The 14,798-nt window shown below is 45.7% G+C and overlaps 2 protein-coding genes and 2 non-coding genes across 7 annotated transcripts in view; 1 reads left to right on the forward strand and 3 right to left on the reverse strand.

Annotated features, from left to right (window-relative positions):
* Window positions 1-2,652, forward strand: part of SRR (serine racemase) — a 21,964-nt gene extending 19,312 nt beyond the window's left edge. For all 4 annotated transcript variants that reach the window (XM_054459788.2, XM_063655734.1, XM_054459789.2 and 1 more), the window contains exons 7-8: window positions 518-727; window positions 1,037-2,652. In XM_054459788.2, coding sequence (XP_054315763.1) covers window positions 518-727; window positions 1,037-1,255 — 429 coding nt within the window. In that variant the 3' untranslated portion in view covers window positions 1,256-2,652. The remainder of the gene's footprint in view (window positions 1-517; window positions 728-1,036) is intronic.
* TSR1 (TSR1 ribosome maturation factor) lies at window positions 1,362-14,731 on the reverse strand. Its single transcript, XM_054459782.2, has 15 exons — window positions 13,657-14,731; window positions 13,360-13,463; window positions 12,834-13,053; window positions 12,586-12,720; window positions 11,798-12,222; window positions 10,894-11,053; window positions 10,294-10,457; window positions 9,552-9,745; window positions 8,284-8,446; window positions 7,854-7,964; window positions 6,686-6,818; window positions 2,692-2,808; window positions 2,074-2,214; window positions 1,889-1,963; window positions 1,362-1,759 (listed from the first exon to the last, which is right to left on the reverse strand). The coding sequence occupies exons 1-15, from the start codon at window positions 13,751-13,753 to the stop codon at window positions 1,581-1,583; spliced, it is 2,418 nt and encodes an 805-aa protein (XP_054315757.1). The 5' UTR covers window positions 13,754-14,731; the 3' UTR covers window positions 1,362-1,580.
* On the reverse strand, window positions 6,462-6,556 carry LOC129018518 (small nucleolar RNA SNORD91 family). The gene has a single exon (XR_008495337.1). It is a non-coding gene; the product is annotated as a small nucleolar RNA SNORD91 family (small nucleolar RNA).
* LOC129018519 (small nucleolar RNA SNORD91 family) lies at window positions 7,615-7,709 on the reverse strand. Its single transcript, XR_008495338.1, has one exon. It is a non-coding gene; the product is annotated as a small nucleolar RNA SNORD91 family (small nucleolar RNA).
* Window positions 14,732-14,798: the final 67 nt, after the last annotated feature.

Consider the following 14,798-nt stretch of genomic DNA (forward strand, 5'->3'; position numbering starts at 1 on the left):
CCTCTGCCTCTCAAGTAGCTGGACTACAGGTGCCCACCACCATGCCTGGCTATTTTTTTTTTTTTTTTTTTTTTGTATTTTTAGTAGAGACGGGGTTTCACTGTTAGCCAGGACGGTCTCAATCTCCCGACCTCGTGATCCGCCCACCTCGACCTCCCAAAGTGCTGGGATTACAGGCGTGAGCCACTGCGCCCCGCCCCCTTTTGGTGTGATCTCGGCTCACTGCAACCTACCCCTCCCAAGTTCAAGCGATTCTCCTACCTCAGCCTCTTGAGTAGCTGGGATTACGGGGGCCCGCCACCACGCCTGGCTGATTTTCATATTTTTAGTTGAGACTGCATTTCACCAGGTTGGCCAGGCTGGTCTTCAACTCCTGACCTCAACTGATCCACGCACCTCAGGCTCCCAAAGTGTTGGGATTACAGGTGTGAGCCACTACACCGGGCCCGTATTTTCTTTTAGACATGCAGGCAATGTTGTGGTTTGTTGTAAGATGTCTTAATATTCCTCTTCCCAGGCTCTGAAACCTAGTGTGAAGGTATATGCTGCTGAACCCTCAAATGCAGATGACTGCTACCAGTCCAAGCTGAAAGGGAAACTGATGCCCAATCTTTATCCTCCAGAAACCATAGCAGATGGTGTCAAATCCAGCATTGGCTTGAACACCTGGCCTATTATCAGGGACCTTGTGGATGATATCTTCACTGTCACAGAGGATGAAATTAAGGTAAAGCTCCAACAGGAAAAGAAATAACAAAGCATGGTGTAACTTTTTAGGCAGAAGAAACTTCCGTTAGGAGTGGCAGGTGACCCATGGGAACCTGACTAGGTAACTTCATGACATGGGAGGGTACCCTAGATGTATTAATGACAACCCTCTTGACAGAAGCAGAGTTAGAATTAAAGAAAAGCTTTGGGAAGCATGTGTACACAGTGATAAGAAAATTCAAACTGGACATATATTCTCATCTGACCTTTATAGGTAAACCAACTAGACTCCCCTTTCACTAATTCCTACTCCCTTCCATATCAACAGCATGCAACCCAGCTGGTGTGGGAGAGGATGAAACTACTCATTGAACCTACAGCTGGTGTTGGAGTGGCTGCTGTGCTGTCTCAACATTTTCAAACTGTTTCCCCAGAAGTAAAGAACATTTGTATTGTGCTCAGTGGTGGAAATGTAGACTTAACCTCCTCCATAACTTGGGTGAAGCAGGCTGAAAGGCCAGCTTCTTATCAGTCTGTTTCTGTTTAATTTACAGAAAAGGAAATGGTGGGATTCAGTGTCTTTAGATACTGAAGACATTTTGTTTCCTAGTCATTGTCAACTCTTGGTTATCAGATTCTTAATGGAGAGTGGCTATGTCATTGAGATTTAATATTTTTTTTGGACTAAGTAGTGGAAAAACTTTTATACTTAACTGAGACATTTTGTCAAGGCTAAAAAAAAAGTCTTGCAAAATGGGGCAGCGGACTGACAGGCTGACATAGAAAATAAACTTTGCCCAATCACAACTTGTGCCTCCCATCCCTGGAGTACTGACTGGCACTCCAGGTGAGACAGAATCTCTTTGAATCCATTACTCCATGCCCCCTTGAGGCACTGTTGAAGAAATCTCACTTTTCAGCCAGGGTACTGGTTCTGGTACGTATGGATCATAAGTCCATTTGGGGAAGACTCGTTTATACAGGTTCATCAGTACTGTGTCTTGAGATTTTAGCTTCCCATTAAAGCTGCATTTCATGTGGCCATGGGTACCTAGAAAGAAATCAGAACAAGTCAGTCAAATTAAAAGTAGAAAATTTTAAAGCAATGACTTCCAACCCAATAGTCATTTAGCAACACTGCAGAAGTGTAGACATGGTCTCAAATCCCATGTTTCTTTACCTAAAGGCTCCTTGATATGTCCTCTTCGGCCCCACTTCGTTCTCAGTTCCACTGGTTTAAACCATAGCACATCCTCTTAGAATCAAACACATAAAAGACCAAGATGAAACATTTACCCACAAAATGTAAACCCAACCTTTATACCACAAAGGTAATCAGATCCCATCCTCCTCCTTCGTACCCACCTCTGTTGAAGAACATGTAACGTACTACTGCCATCTTAGTAAACATTTTCAAAGGATGACCACTCAGAACAACTCTCTTGATGACCATTCTGTCTGGATCTACTGACATAAGATGGCCTGTAGCAATGAGGCTGTGCATTCCTAAAGGACAAAAGCAAAGAAGCTACTTAGGAATTTACAGGCCAAAGTCTTCATTTATTGCCCCAGTCCATTTAAAGACCCATGCAAAAGCGTGGTTTGTCATCCCCCTGCCCTAGCCCAATCTGAGGCTAAGATTGGTAAACTGTAAGCCCACACTTAACCTTGTCAACAGGTTCTTGAAAACTTGTACTTTAAGAGAAACGATGTATAAGAAAACCATACTTTTTCTCGTCAGTTGTTACAAGGAAAGGATGTTGAACAAAAGGCAGTTATTTCAGAACTGGCTATACACTGTTTCACGTAAAAGTTGCAGTTTTCATTGTTCTATTAACAACGTTAAATGAAGACTTAGTGTATTTTGAAAACCATCATTACCTTCTCCATACCATTTGGCTCCCAAATTTAAATAAAGAAGAGAAAACAGTGTTCATCTATTAAGGACCTGCAGGGTCTGTTCTTCTCTGTAGCTCAACTTACCATTGCTTTTCTGCTTGAAAAGCAGCACAGATGCAGGAGGAAAAGTGATTGGCGCATAGACTGTCGCCACCAGGGCCATGTCAGCAGTCAGGAATCTCTGCAATTTATGTTTGTCCGCTGCCATAAGGGTTAAAAAATGAAAACCAAAATCATTTTGAGAAACCAGAGGTAATAGAGGCCTGTGAAAAGCTGTATTAGTGCAACTCTCAAACCTACGGCAGCTTCTACTTCTCTAATCCACCAGTTCTCAAAAATTTTCCCTGCCACAATGCACCTAAAAGATACAATCTAGTCCTATCAGTAACTTTTTTTTTTTTTTTTTTTTTGAGTTTGAGTATCGTTCCTGTCACCCCGGCTGGAATGCAATGGTGTGATCTCAGCTAACTGCAACCTCTGCCTCCCGGGTTCAAGCAATTCTCCTGCCTCAGCCTCCTGAGTAGCTGGGATTACAGGCACACGCCACCATGCCTGGCTAATTTTTGTATTTTTAGTAGAGACTGGGTTTCACCATGTTGGCCAGGCTGGTCTCGAACTCCTGACCTTGTGACCCACCCACCTCAATCTCCCAAAGTGCTGGGATTACAGGCGTGAGCCACCGCGCCAGGCTGTATCAGTAACTTTTTATTTATTTATGTATTTTGACATGGTGTCTCGCTCTTGTTGCCTAGGCTGGAGTGCAATGGCGCCATCTCTGCTCACTGCAACCTCCACCTCCCAGGTTCAAGTGATTCTCCTGCCTCAGGCTCCCGAATAGCTGGAATTGCAGGTGCCTGATCAGTAACTTTTTTATCTGGAGTCAGAATCTTGGAGCCTAGACTGTATTTGATGTTCTACCTTCAATGTAGCCCTCACCTCCTTTTTAAAATACTAAACTTAAAGGAAAATAAAATATTTTAAGGGAAAGAAAAATTAATCTCACTTAGAGACTGTGATTCTCACAATTGGTGAGAATAAAAATATCCAAAACACCATTAATACTGCTTTCTTCATATTCCTCCTGCCACTGCTGAGAGTGAGTGAACTAGGATGATGTTCAGAAGCCCCCAAGTTAGTGGGCAACACATCTTCCTGCTCCTACTGTGTAGCAGACAATCATTTCTGCCACAAGTCCCGTCCAGGAGTCTCTCAGTATCTCAGGACCCCTACCTCTGCTTTACCCAACTATAAGCCATACCCAGCCTCCATTCCTTCACCCACACTGCCCTTGGCACACTAGACATCAAAGTTTCCACACTTTATCACACCCTTTTAAATTCTGAGACAGTGTCTCACTCTGCTATCTAGGCTAGACTGTATTTGGTGTTCTACCTTCAATGTAGCCCTCACCCCCTTTTTTAAAATACTAAACTTATAGGAAAATAAAATATTTTAAGGGCAGTGGTGTGAACACAGCTCACTGGAGCCTCAAACTCCTGGGCTCATTGGCTCAGGCAATGCCTCAGCCTCCCAAGTAGCTGGGACTGCAAAGCACATGCCACCACACCTGGCTAATTAAAAAGAAAAATTTTTGGCCGGGCATAGTGGCTCATGCCTGTAATCCCAGCACTTTGGGAGGCTGATGCGGGTGGATCACCTGAGGTCGGGAGTTTGAGACCAGCCTGGCCAAGATGGTGAAACCCTATCTCTACTAATAATAGAAAAATTAGCTAGGCATGGTGGTACGTGCCTGTAATCCCAGCTGCTTGGGAGGCTGAGGCTGGAAAATCACTTGAACCTAGGAGGCAGAGGTTGCAGTGAGCCAAGATCCTGCCACTGCACTCCAGCCTGGGCAACAAGAGCAAAACTCCATCTCCCAAAAAAAAAAAATTTTTTTCATAGAGGCCGGGCATGTTGGCTCATCCCTATAAATCCCAGCACTTTGGGAGGCCAAGGCACGTGGATCACCTGAGGTCAAGAGTTTGAGAACAGACTGGCCAACGTGGTGAAACCCCATCTCTACTAAAAATACAAAAATTAGCTGAGCGTGGTGGCGGACGCCTGTGGTCCGAGCTACTTGGGAGGCTGAGGTGCCAGAATCACTTGAACCCGGAAGGTGGAGGCTGCAGTGAGCTGAGATCATGTTACCGCACTCCAACCTTGATGACAGAGTTGGACTCCATATAAAAAAAGAAAAAAACTGTAGAGACCGGAGTCTCACACTCCTGACCTCAAGCGATCCTCCTGTCTCAGTCTCTGGAACTGAGACTTTTATTTAGTTCCAGTTCTAAGGATCTGCCTTTACGAAATAAGCAAAGAAATAAATAAAGTTTTATGCATTCAGATCTAGTTTAGAGCAAAACATTAGAAATAGCCTAAGTGCTCACCCGTAGAAGCTTAAATAAATATCAGTACATCACATACACTGGAATATATCCAAATGACAATAAAGCATTAAAAGTCTCATTAACTAATTAATCTTATGGAAAATTGATCAAAATCAAGTGATAAATGCAATGTTTAACACCATATTTACAATTACAATCCAAATTGTGTAAAGAAATGAGATCTGGATGAAACTGTATAAAATAAAAATGAATTTTCTCTAATATAAGGTAATTTTACTTTTACATTATTCCTTATTTTCCCAACTGTCTAAAATATGAAAATAGTTAGTTCATCCTAAAAAAAAAAATCAAAACCATTTTGAAACAATAAAAGAATGATTGGCCAGGCGCAGTAGCTCACGCCTGTAATCCCGGCACTTTGGAAGGCCAAGGCAGGAGGATCGCCTAAGGTCGAGACCAGCCTGGCCAGCATGGTGAAACCCCGTCTCTACTAAAAATACAAAAATTAGCCAGGCGTGGTGGTGGGTGCCTGTAATCTCAGCTACTAGGGAAGCTGAGGCAGGAAAATTGATTGAATCTGGAAGGCAGAGGTTGCAGTGAGCCTGGATTGCACCATTGCACTCTAGTTGGGCATCAGAGTGAGGCTCGGTCTCAAAAAAAAAAAAAAGGCCAGGCACATTGGCTCACGTCTGTAATCCCAGCACTTTGGGAGACCGAGGTGGGCGGATCACCTGAAGCCAGGAGTTCAAGACCAGCCTGAACTCCTGGTCTTGGTGAAACTCCATCTCTACTAAACCCCAACATGGTGAAACCCCATCTCTACTAAAAATACAAAAATTAGCTGGGCATGGTTGTGCTTGCCTGTAGTCCCAACTACTCTACTCGGGAGGCTGAGGCAGGAGAATTGCTTGAACCCGGGAGGCGGAGGTTGCAGTGAGCCAAGATCATGCTATTGCACTCCAGCCTGGGAAACGGAGTAAGACTCCGTCTCCAAAAAAAAAAACCAAAAACAAAACAAAACAAAAAAAACAGGCGGGGTGTGGTGGCTCACACCTGTAATCCCAGCACTTTGGGAGGCTGAGGCAGGCGGATCACGAGGTCAGGAGATCGAGACCATCCTGGCTAACACGGTGAAACCCCATCTCTACTAAAAATACAAAAAATTAGCTGGGCGTGGTGGCAGGCGCCTGTAGTCACAGCTACTTGGGAGGCTGAGGCAGGAGAATGGTGTAAGTAAACCCGAGAGGCGGAGCTTGCAGTGAGCCTAGATCGCGCCACTGCATTCCAGCCTGGGCGACAGAGTGAGACTCCGTCTCAAAAAAAAAAAAACAAAAACAGAAACAAAAACAAGATTAAATCTTAGCTTTTTTGGTCTTCAATTCCCCATTCTAATGCCACAAGTGTTGGGATTACAGGTGTGAGCCACTGCACCACTGCACCCACCCTAATACCCTTTTTATAAAGCTGCCAACTTCTACTCAAAACCTGCTCTGGAACAAATACTCATGGCAAAAAAGCCTCAGTATCACACAGAGGTTGCATCACTGGGATGCTTCAGACAGGTTCAGACATTTTGAGTAAAAACATCATTGGCTCTTAAGCCAGAGAACTGAAAATACCTCTAACCCAGAGATGTAAGATTTTGAAACCATATATTTCGGCACCCCTCCACCACAAGTCAGTTTCCCAAAAGACAAGATGGACAAGAACCCAGGTTCCCCACTGCTAACCTGCAGTGTGCTGAGAGAATAAAGGTGAGGCTCGGAAGCGCCTGAATCCACAGTGGAATATGAGCTCTTCCTTGGCTTTCACAGGTTCAGTGTTGCCAGGGTCACGCCTCACCACCATATTCAATACTGACATCTGGGGACCAAGTAAGAAAAACAAAAATCTTCATAGTCTAGGAATACAATTACCTAAATGAAAGAAGGCAAACCAAACTAGCAGATTCAGACTCATTGTAAGAACTGACAATGCTAATTAATGGTGGAGTGTAGATGCTGAAACACGGGTTCATCTTTACCTCTACCAATGACTGGCATTTAAGCCAAACACAGGCTGATCAGAGCTTTCGTGCATCCTTCAATGCTAACCTACGTTCCTGCATCTAACAGAAAAGAGTTCAACATCTGCCACACAAAAATCAGTGGCCTTCAAGGCATTCACTCACCACAATCTCAAAACCACACTCATTCAAGCCCCTTCTTCTTGAGCCCTTACCAAAACCGATCAAAGAACTATCACATACCCCACAACATACACAACTACTGGCCACCAAGAGAAAAGAGATCTGTACCTTGGCATAAACTTTTTTTTTTTTGACATGGAGTTTCGCCCTTGTTGCCCAGGCTGGAGTGCAACCGCGCAATCTTGGCTCACCACAACCTCCGCCTACTGGGTTCAAGCAATTCTCCTGCCTCAGCCTCCCAAGTAGCTGGGATTACAGGCATGTGCCACCACGCCTGGCTAATTTTGTATTTTTAGTAGGGACGGGGTTTCTCCATGTTGGTCAGGCTGGTCTCAAATTCCCGACCTCAGGTGATCCGCCCACCTTGGCCTCCCAAAAATTGCTGGGATTACAGGCGTGAGCCACCGCGCCCAGCCAAACCTTTATTTTTAAGGCTGCCAACCCTTATTTAAAATCTGGTCTGAAAAACATACTTGGAGAAGTCTCAGAACCACACAGAGATTGCATCACTGAGATGCTTCAGACAGGTTCAGACAATATGAATAAAACCATCACTGACTTCTCTATTATTCTCCAATTCCTAATCATAAAGGCAGACTTTCTGCATCCCAATGAGTAAAATGTTAGTCACACATAAACAGAATTTTAGACTGTCAGAAGCAGCTGGAAAGTTTCACAACCCCCCATCTTCCCACAAGACAGCAATTTACCTTCTGTTCATGAGGTAGTAAAGAAAACGCAATCAAGGGTGTTCCTTGCCTGAAGCACTCGACCACTGAGACGGGGACTTCAGAGACATGAAGTGTGACATAGCAGCCAACCTGCCACAAGAAAGCAGAAAGCAATCATGGAGTTACCTTCAAAGTCCCAATAGCAAGGAAGCTTTCTCCAAATATGTTGAGTCTCTCAGATAAAATTTTTAAAGCCAACCCTCATCCTTCAAGATGCTTCACCACGCAGAGCACACTTTTTCATTTAACATAGCTGATACCTCTTTGTTCCCAGTATCATTCTAATCAATGACTCAGGGGCTCCCCTAATCCCCAAATGCAGCATATTTTCATGCCAAGAGAAGGAATAAAGTAGGGAGCATGTTGACAAATGAAAGCAACATACAAGGTGAACAAGGAGGGTAGATACCTCAGCTCCTTCAACCTCTTTTTCTTCAACCTCTTTAAAGATGCTTTTCCTAGTATTAGTAAAGTTCTGAAACTGAAATATCCGAGCATAATCTTGAGGAAGGTTTTCCTTAGGATCCCATGGAGATGTCCGGAAGCTCTTAAGGCCTCTGTATTTCTGAAATCTAGAATATTGAAGATTTTAAAGACATTAAGTCAGATTTATATGGTGCTATATAGACTCAAGTCACTGCTAAAATGGCTAAGGAGCTAGCTGAAAAGAACTCTCTCCAAACAACCCAACAGCTTAAACCAAGACGACACTCCAAACAGCTTATAACAAGTTCTATCAGAACCAAACCCAAGCTTCTCACTGACAAAAGACAAAGTATCTGCAGTGGCTCCCTGTTACCTGTCAGGGAGCTTTTTAACCTGACAAAAAAGATGCTTGGTAATGGCCTGATATAGTTCAGATGTGTGTCCCTGCCCCAATCTCATACTGAAATACAATCCCCAGTGTTGGAGGTGGAGCCTGGTGGGAGGTGACTGCATTAGGGGAGGTTTTCTCATGAATGGATTAGCACCACGCCCCTTGTTGAGTGAGTTCTCATGAGATCTAGTTGTTTAAAAGTGTGTAGCACCTCCTGCCTTGCTCTCTTGTTACTGCGCTGGCCATGTGACATGACTTGCTCCCCCTCTACCTTCTGCCATGATTATAAGTTTCTTGAGGCCACCCCAGAAGCTGAGCAGATACCAGCACCATGCTTCCTGTGCAGTCTGCAGGACCATGACCCAATTAAACCTCTTTTCTTTATAAATTACGCAGTCTCTGGTACTTCTTTATAGCCATGCGAGAATGGCCTAATACACAGCCTTACCTCCTAATATCCAAAATTAATTCACTGGCTTTAGTCACTCACCTCCAGAACAGATATAATCATCTACTTCTTCACTCTTCTACTTCTGCTATTCTACCCAAACCCCCTAAAATTTCCACACATTATATACGTCAATTGAGTACTGGTTCTTTGGGAAGAAGTATTTGCTAATTAACCTTAGTATTTCTCCTTCATTCAAGTCCTGTAACGTTAGTCTGCACCACAGTCTAGAACTTAATTATATATGACCATTTCCCATACGTACGTCTTGCCTTCCCATATTAAATGTTAGCTCTTCAGGAGCAGGAAAAATGTGTTTTTCTTCTTTCACATCACAGTGACACAGCTCTGAGCCAAGTTTTTAAAAACGTATTGATTGAATTTAGACTTGTTGATAGACTTGTTGACTAACCGAATTCTAGCAGCCACATCACGGGGCGTGTCCACTTCATCTGGAAACATCTCTTCCAGTCTTTCTTGTTTATATTTCTCCAACATTTTTGCCTCAGCTTCTTCATCTATTTTCTTATCATACAGATCATCATGCACAGACTCCCCAATAGTCATAGTTTCATATTCTTCCTCTTCTTCTTCACTACTCTCATCCTGTAGAATAAAGGATTACAGTTTTTTCAGAAGAAATCCACACCTGTCTCTACCCCAAAGGCCAATAAGCTAAGAGTAAAATAATTGTACTAGATCCCCATTCCCAACCAACATAAATTCTAATACAGTCGAAACTATAAAACAAAAGCCTCATTCCTGGCAACTACAGAGTCATTCCTAAGAAACTAACCATACACGGCCGGGCGCGGCGGCTCACGAGGTCAGGAGATCGAGACCATCCTGGCTAACACAGTGAAACCCCGTCTCTACTAAAAATACAAAAAAATTAGGCAGGCATGTTGGTGGGCGCCCGTAGTCCCAGCTACTCAGGAGGCTGAGGCAGGAGAATGGCGTGAACCCGAGAGGCGGAGCTTGCAGTGAGCCCAGATAGCGCCACTGCACTCCAGCCTGAGCGACAGAGCGAGACTCCGTCTCATAAAAAAAAAAAAAAAAAGAAACTAACCATACACACTCCTCAAGATCACAACTGCACTTTGCCTTACGTTTGGAGCTGGACACAGAATTGGCCTAAGGCCTCAATTCCTTACCTGAGATTCTTCCTCCATAAAATCCTCATGTTCCATATCATCATATTCATATTCATCTCCTTCCCCACCACTTTGGCTGCCACCATCCAAAATCCATTCAGCTTGGTAACTGGATGTTCCTTTGGGGACCTTCTTTACCACCTTAGAACTTTCCTTCAAGAAATCTGTAAAAGCCCAAACAAATTAAGTAAATTATAGACTTCTTTTCCCTATCCCTCTGGTTATTCTCACCTAGGCAAAGCACCACATACTGCTGCCAACATGGGAAATTCTGGCAGACGCTGTAAATAGAACTGACTACTTCCAAATTTAATTCAGCTGCCTCACAACTAGCAATACTTACACAGCTAAATAAGCCCTGCAATGAATCCAAAGTTGTTTATCTGTTCATGATAAAACATTAACACAAGTAATTTTGAGAAATGGAACAAGACTGTGTATAATGTTTGTTTATTGAAAACATACAGCATTTGAGGGTGAGGAGAGACTTTCAACTATACCCCCATCCCACTCTATCCTATAGGGCCCTCACTTGGAACAACTAGAGAAAATCCACAATTCCAGGTCAGATGAATTACAAACAAGTTTACCAATACCAACCCTTTGCCTCGCTCAGCTCCTCCTCAGTGGGCCAGGTTTGCTCTCCCTCCATTGGATCTGGGATAACCTCTGCTTGCAAGGATTCCTGTCTATCAGGGTCTGCCTTCATTAGGACCTTAAGGCCTTCTTCCATATCATCTACAGTATCCGCAGCACAAATCTGAAAACCAAAAGCAGGTGATAGTCAACCACGAACCAAAAATCTCCTAAATCTAACACAGTAACCAGAAGGACCCAGAAATATCAGTCCTCATGTATAAGATGAATGCGACAAAATGCTAAAACTTGTCACAACTTTTCCAATGGCTGTTTTCTAATTTCCAGGGTATTTTAAGTCTCTGCTTGGCTCTTGAGGTCTTTCTTAATCTGCTTCCACTCCTAACCATTTATTACATACCTCACTCCCATCAAGCTGATCTCTTCAAGGTTCACATAAACGCTTTGATCCACCACTGTGCCTAGGTTCATTCTGTCTTTTATCTTCTAGGATATTCTTTTATCCCTCTTCGACTCATAAATCACATTTATCCTTCTCAACACCTAGCTCAAGTCTGATCTCTTATGTGAAGCTTGCTAGTCTACTTTCTCAACTTCCACTGCTGGTCCGCACCCTAACCATATGCTATCTCAATCTTTATTTCACAGATTGAGCCCAATTAAGTCCCTTGAGGAAAGCAACCACATCTTTAGTGTGTTCTATAAACTCAGAGCCAATCACAGTGCAGAGTACCGAGAAAGTGCTGGATAAATATGTGATTTATCAACCTATTTATAACTGACTATTGCCTTACTTCAGACTAGCAGTCTCCTCGTTCACCTAAGTGTACAGACTATCTTCTCTGAATTTAAGTTTCCTTCCTGTGCCAACTTTCATATGAACATGAATTAAGAATATCAGTCTTACCTCCATTGCCATATCTGGGTCCTTTTGGGGTTTAATTCCTCTAGGATTTAAAGGGAAAGGGTCTCCGGGGGCATCTATCTGTTTCATCTGGAAATCACCATGTCCAACGATATGCAGCAACCTATTGACATTCAGAGTCTGCCCTCGAACATAGCCTGAAATTTTCAAGGTGCCCACCAAGTTATTCTCTTCACTAGCAACAAAATCAACAGCACGGGCAAATAGGTAGGCCCGCCGATCTCGAAAAGCAAGATGCTGTTGCTTCTGGTTAGCCAACTGCCTAAGCAGCATCCCTGCCTCCTGCTGAGTGTCTAACAAGAGGAGTTTGTCATGCGGAAAACGCTTCTCCACTGCTTTACTTAGCTTCTTCCTGGCATCTATTTGTTTCTTCAGTGGGAGGCCAGAAATCCCCTGGACAGCTAGTGCTGTAAATGAAAGAGAAAATGCTTCATGACCTACTGCTTCATTACATAAAAATCCCTCTGCAGTTCACAAACAACCTAATAGCTCAGTTGCAAGCCCAGAGATCACTGGGAAGCCCAACACTGAACTACCCTGAAGGAATTTCACAGTGAAATCAAAATTCACATCCTTGTTTCTCTGGGCAAAGGACAGCCAAAAACAAAAAGACACCGTGAGTGATAATCTGTAAACAATGGACCAAGTTTAATCCATATGTGTACATCCCACCACCAGCTGAATATGATCCATCAGTTGTATTCCTATATCAAATGCCAGGCATAGTGCTTGACAAATTAAAGATGCACAATAAATGCTAACTCACTTACTATAGGTCGGAAGGCCCTGAGCAAAGAGGCAGGAAAGACAGTAATCGCCGGTGCTGTCCCAACCTTCTAGTGGATCAAGGAGGAACAGGATGGTATCAGCTACTTTAGCCATGTCTAACACAATATGCAGATCCCCTGCAGATAGAAGACACAGTAAGAAGAGGTGGTTGGCACCAGCACATTATGCTAAAAAAAAAAAAAATTACCACTACTCAAACATCATACAAAATATTGGTGTATACTCTAACCTGGCCTTGCTGATGTGAAGAACCACCGATGTTTCAAGCGGGGGCATAGCAGCATAAAGCTCTGAGTGTTTCCCAATTCATTCAAGTGTACTGTTCCAGTGTCCCTATCTTGAAGCAGCTGCATGGCCTCTGGCAGGGAAATTCTGCTGTGCAGAGGCACCACCAGTACCTGATGAGGAGGGCCATCCTTGCCACCCAGCTGTCTCTTCTCTGCCAGAACCTGAAAATAGAAAGATATCCGAGAACATCTCAGTGTCTCACCACTTCACTCCAGCATTGCATTTCCACTCCCACAGATGCTCCCCCTACCCACAACCAGCATCTCTCTAGTAAAAGACCACAGGTATGCCAGCGGGGTGGCAGGAATTCTGACCAAAGCAAAGAATGCTAGACCTGCACGCTCGACACGTGCTCTAGGGCTACGCTCTGTCCCTGGACCCTCCTCCCGGTCTCATTTTCCACTTCGAAGCATCAGCCACCTAGAACACCAGAGAAGCCGCAGTCTCCCAAATCCCGCTCCTCTCACCGCCTCCTTCTTCTGCTTTCGGAGCTGGCTGGCGCGATGCCTCTGGTCGACTCTACTGAGTTCTTTTCTCACCTTCTTGCTTAGGGTTTTCAGTGCTAGACGGCCTGAAGGGCAGATTAGAAGGGGCTGGCGTGATCGGCCCCACAACAAGGTCAAGAAAAGGGACTCCTCTCCGCCCACCTTAGAAAGGGCCTTTCGCGTGAAGCCCAGACGGGAGACAGAAGCTCAGTCTGGGCATGGGGAAAAAGAGTTAATAACGGCCAAATAGCCCTTATTCCTTCTACGTTATCTTCTTACCCTTGCCGTCCCGCTGTGCAGATCCCCGACCCCGATGCCGCCCGCCTTTATGAGCTTTATTCTGCTGCTTGAGCGTGCCGGGGCGGTGTGCCGCCATGCCTTAGCGCGCGTGTACGGAGTCAGCACTGCTTCCGGGCCAGGACGAGCGCTTCCGGTCCCTTCCAAGAGGGCGGGCCCTCCAAGGGGCGGGACTCCCTGCGCCCTCTCGCGAAGGTCTTTTCCAGCAGCACCTGAGAGCGCCGCGTTAGCCGCCAAGCCGCAGTGGGAACTTTTTCCACTTCGCAGTGTGTGGTTGGGGGCCTGAAGGTGCCGGATGTAGACTGCGGAGGCTCGGGCTGTTGGTCCAGCAGGGCTGTTTGTGCCCCTTGCATTGTCATTTTTTTGCGCTATAAAGCTGCATCACATAGAAACATGTTGACTGGAATGCTCCATTCGTGCCGAAAAGGCCTAAGCCCTTCCTGTCACCTAGATTCGGGCACGTTGCTCTTCCGTTTGCAACGGCATGTTCTTTATCACTGAGCAACCTTTCTTCTCCCTCGATTCCCTAGCGAGGCTTGGGAATCGCGTGGAAGACACTTCTCTCACCTTGCCCGTTTCCGTACCAGCTCACGCCCGTCCCTGTTACTCCAACCCGCGCCCCGCCTCCCACGGAGCGGCCGGGAAGGACCTTGTAGGACGCGGCGACCCGGCGAGGGGTACTGGCCGCGACCCTCCGGCCGTCGGGCTCGGGCGGCTGCGCTCCCACTAATCTTCCCAGAAACTTAACAACTGCACGGCGACGTCCGGACGGGGATTCAGAGGGGTCACGGGGCCGGGCTGCACCGGCTTCGCCGTGGGCAGGCTCGGACCGCAGGGGACCCCATGCCCGAGCCCCGGCCCTTTCCGTCCCGTCGGGAGAGGGAGCAGGCAGAAGTTAGGGGACCTTCAGCGGGACCGAGGCTCGCTCTCAGCTGCGGGGCCGCGGGCTCCAGGGCCAGCGCTCACAATGCGGCTTCGCGCCCTCCGTGCGGGAGCCGGTGCGTTGCCATGACAGCGACCCCCGTGGCGCGCGCCCGGGTCTGCCGCCCCTAGGCGCGCACGGCCTCTCCCCGCCCCGATCCCCCGTCGCTGTGCGCAACCCCCCTCCGGCTGTGGGAAGGGGC

This window comes from Pongo pygmaeus, chromosome 19 (assembly GCF_028885625.2).
Source record: "Pongo pygmaeus isolate AG05252 chromosome 19, NHGRI_mPonPyg2-v2.0_pri, whole genome shotgun sequence".
Taxonomy (NCBI): Eukaryota; Metazoa; Chordata; class Mammalia; order Primates; family Hominidae; genus Pongo; species Pongo pygmaeus.

What these genes read in the sequence shown, in the direction of transcription:
- TSR1 (XM_054459782.2), bottom strand. Translation starts at nt 13,753, where the DNA reads ATGGCGGCACACCGCCCCGGCACGCTCAAGCAGCAGAATAAAGCTCAT. An exon ending in CTTCACATCAGCAAGGCCAG is followed by an intron (nt 12,721 to 12,833) that starts GTTAGAGTATAC and finishes TTCTATCTGCAG; the next exon opens with GGGATCTGCATATTGTGTTA. An exon ending in TCAGGGCCTTCCGACCTATA is followed by an intron (nt 12,223 to 12,585) that starts GTAAGTGAGTTA and finishes TTTCATTTACAG; the next exon opens with CACTAGCTGTCCAGGGGATT.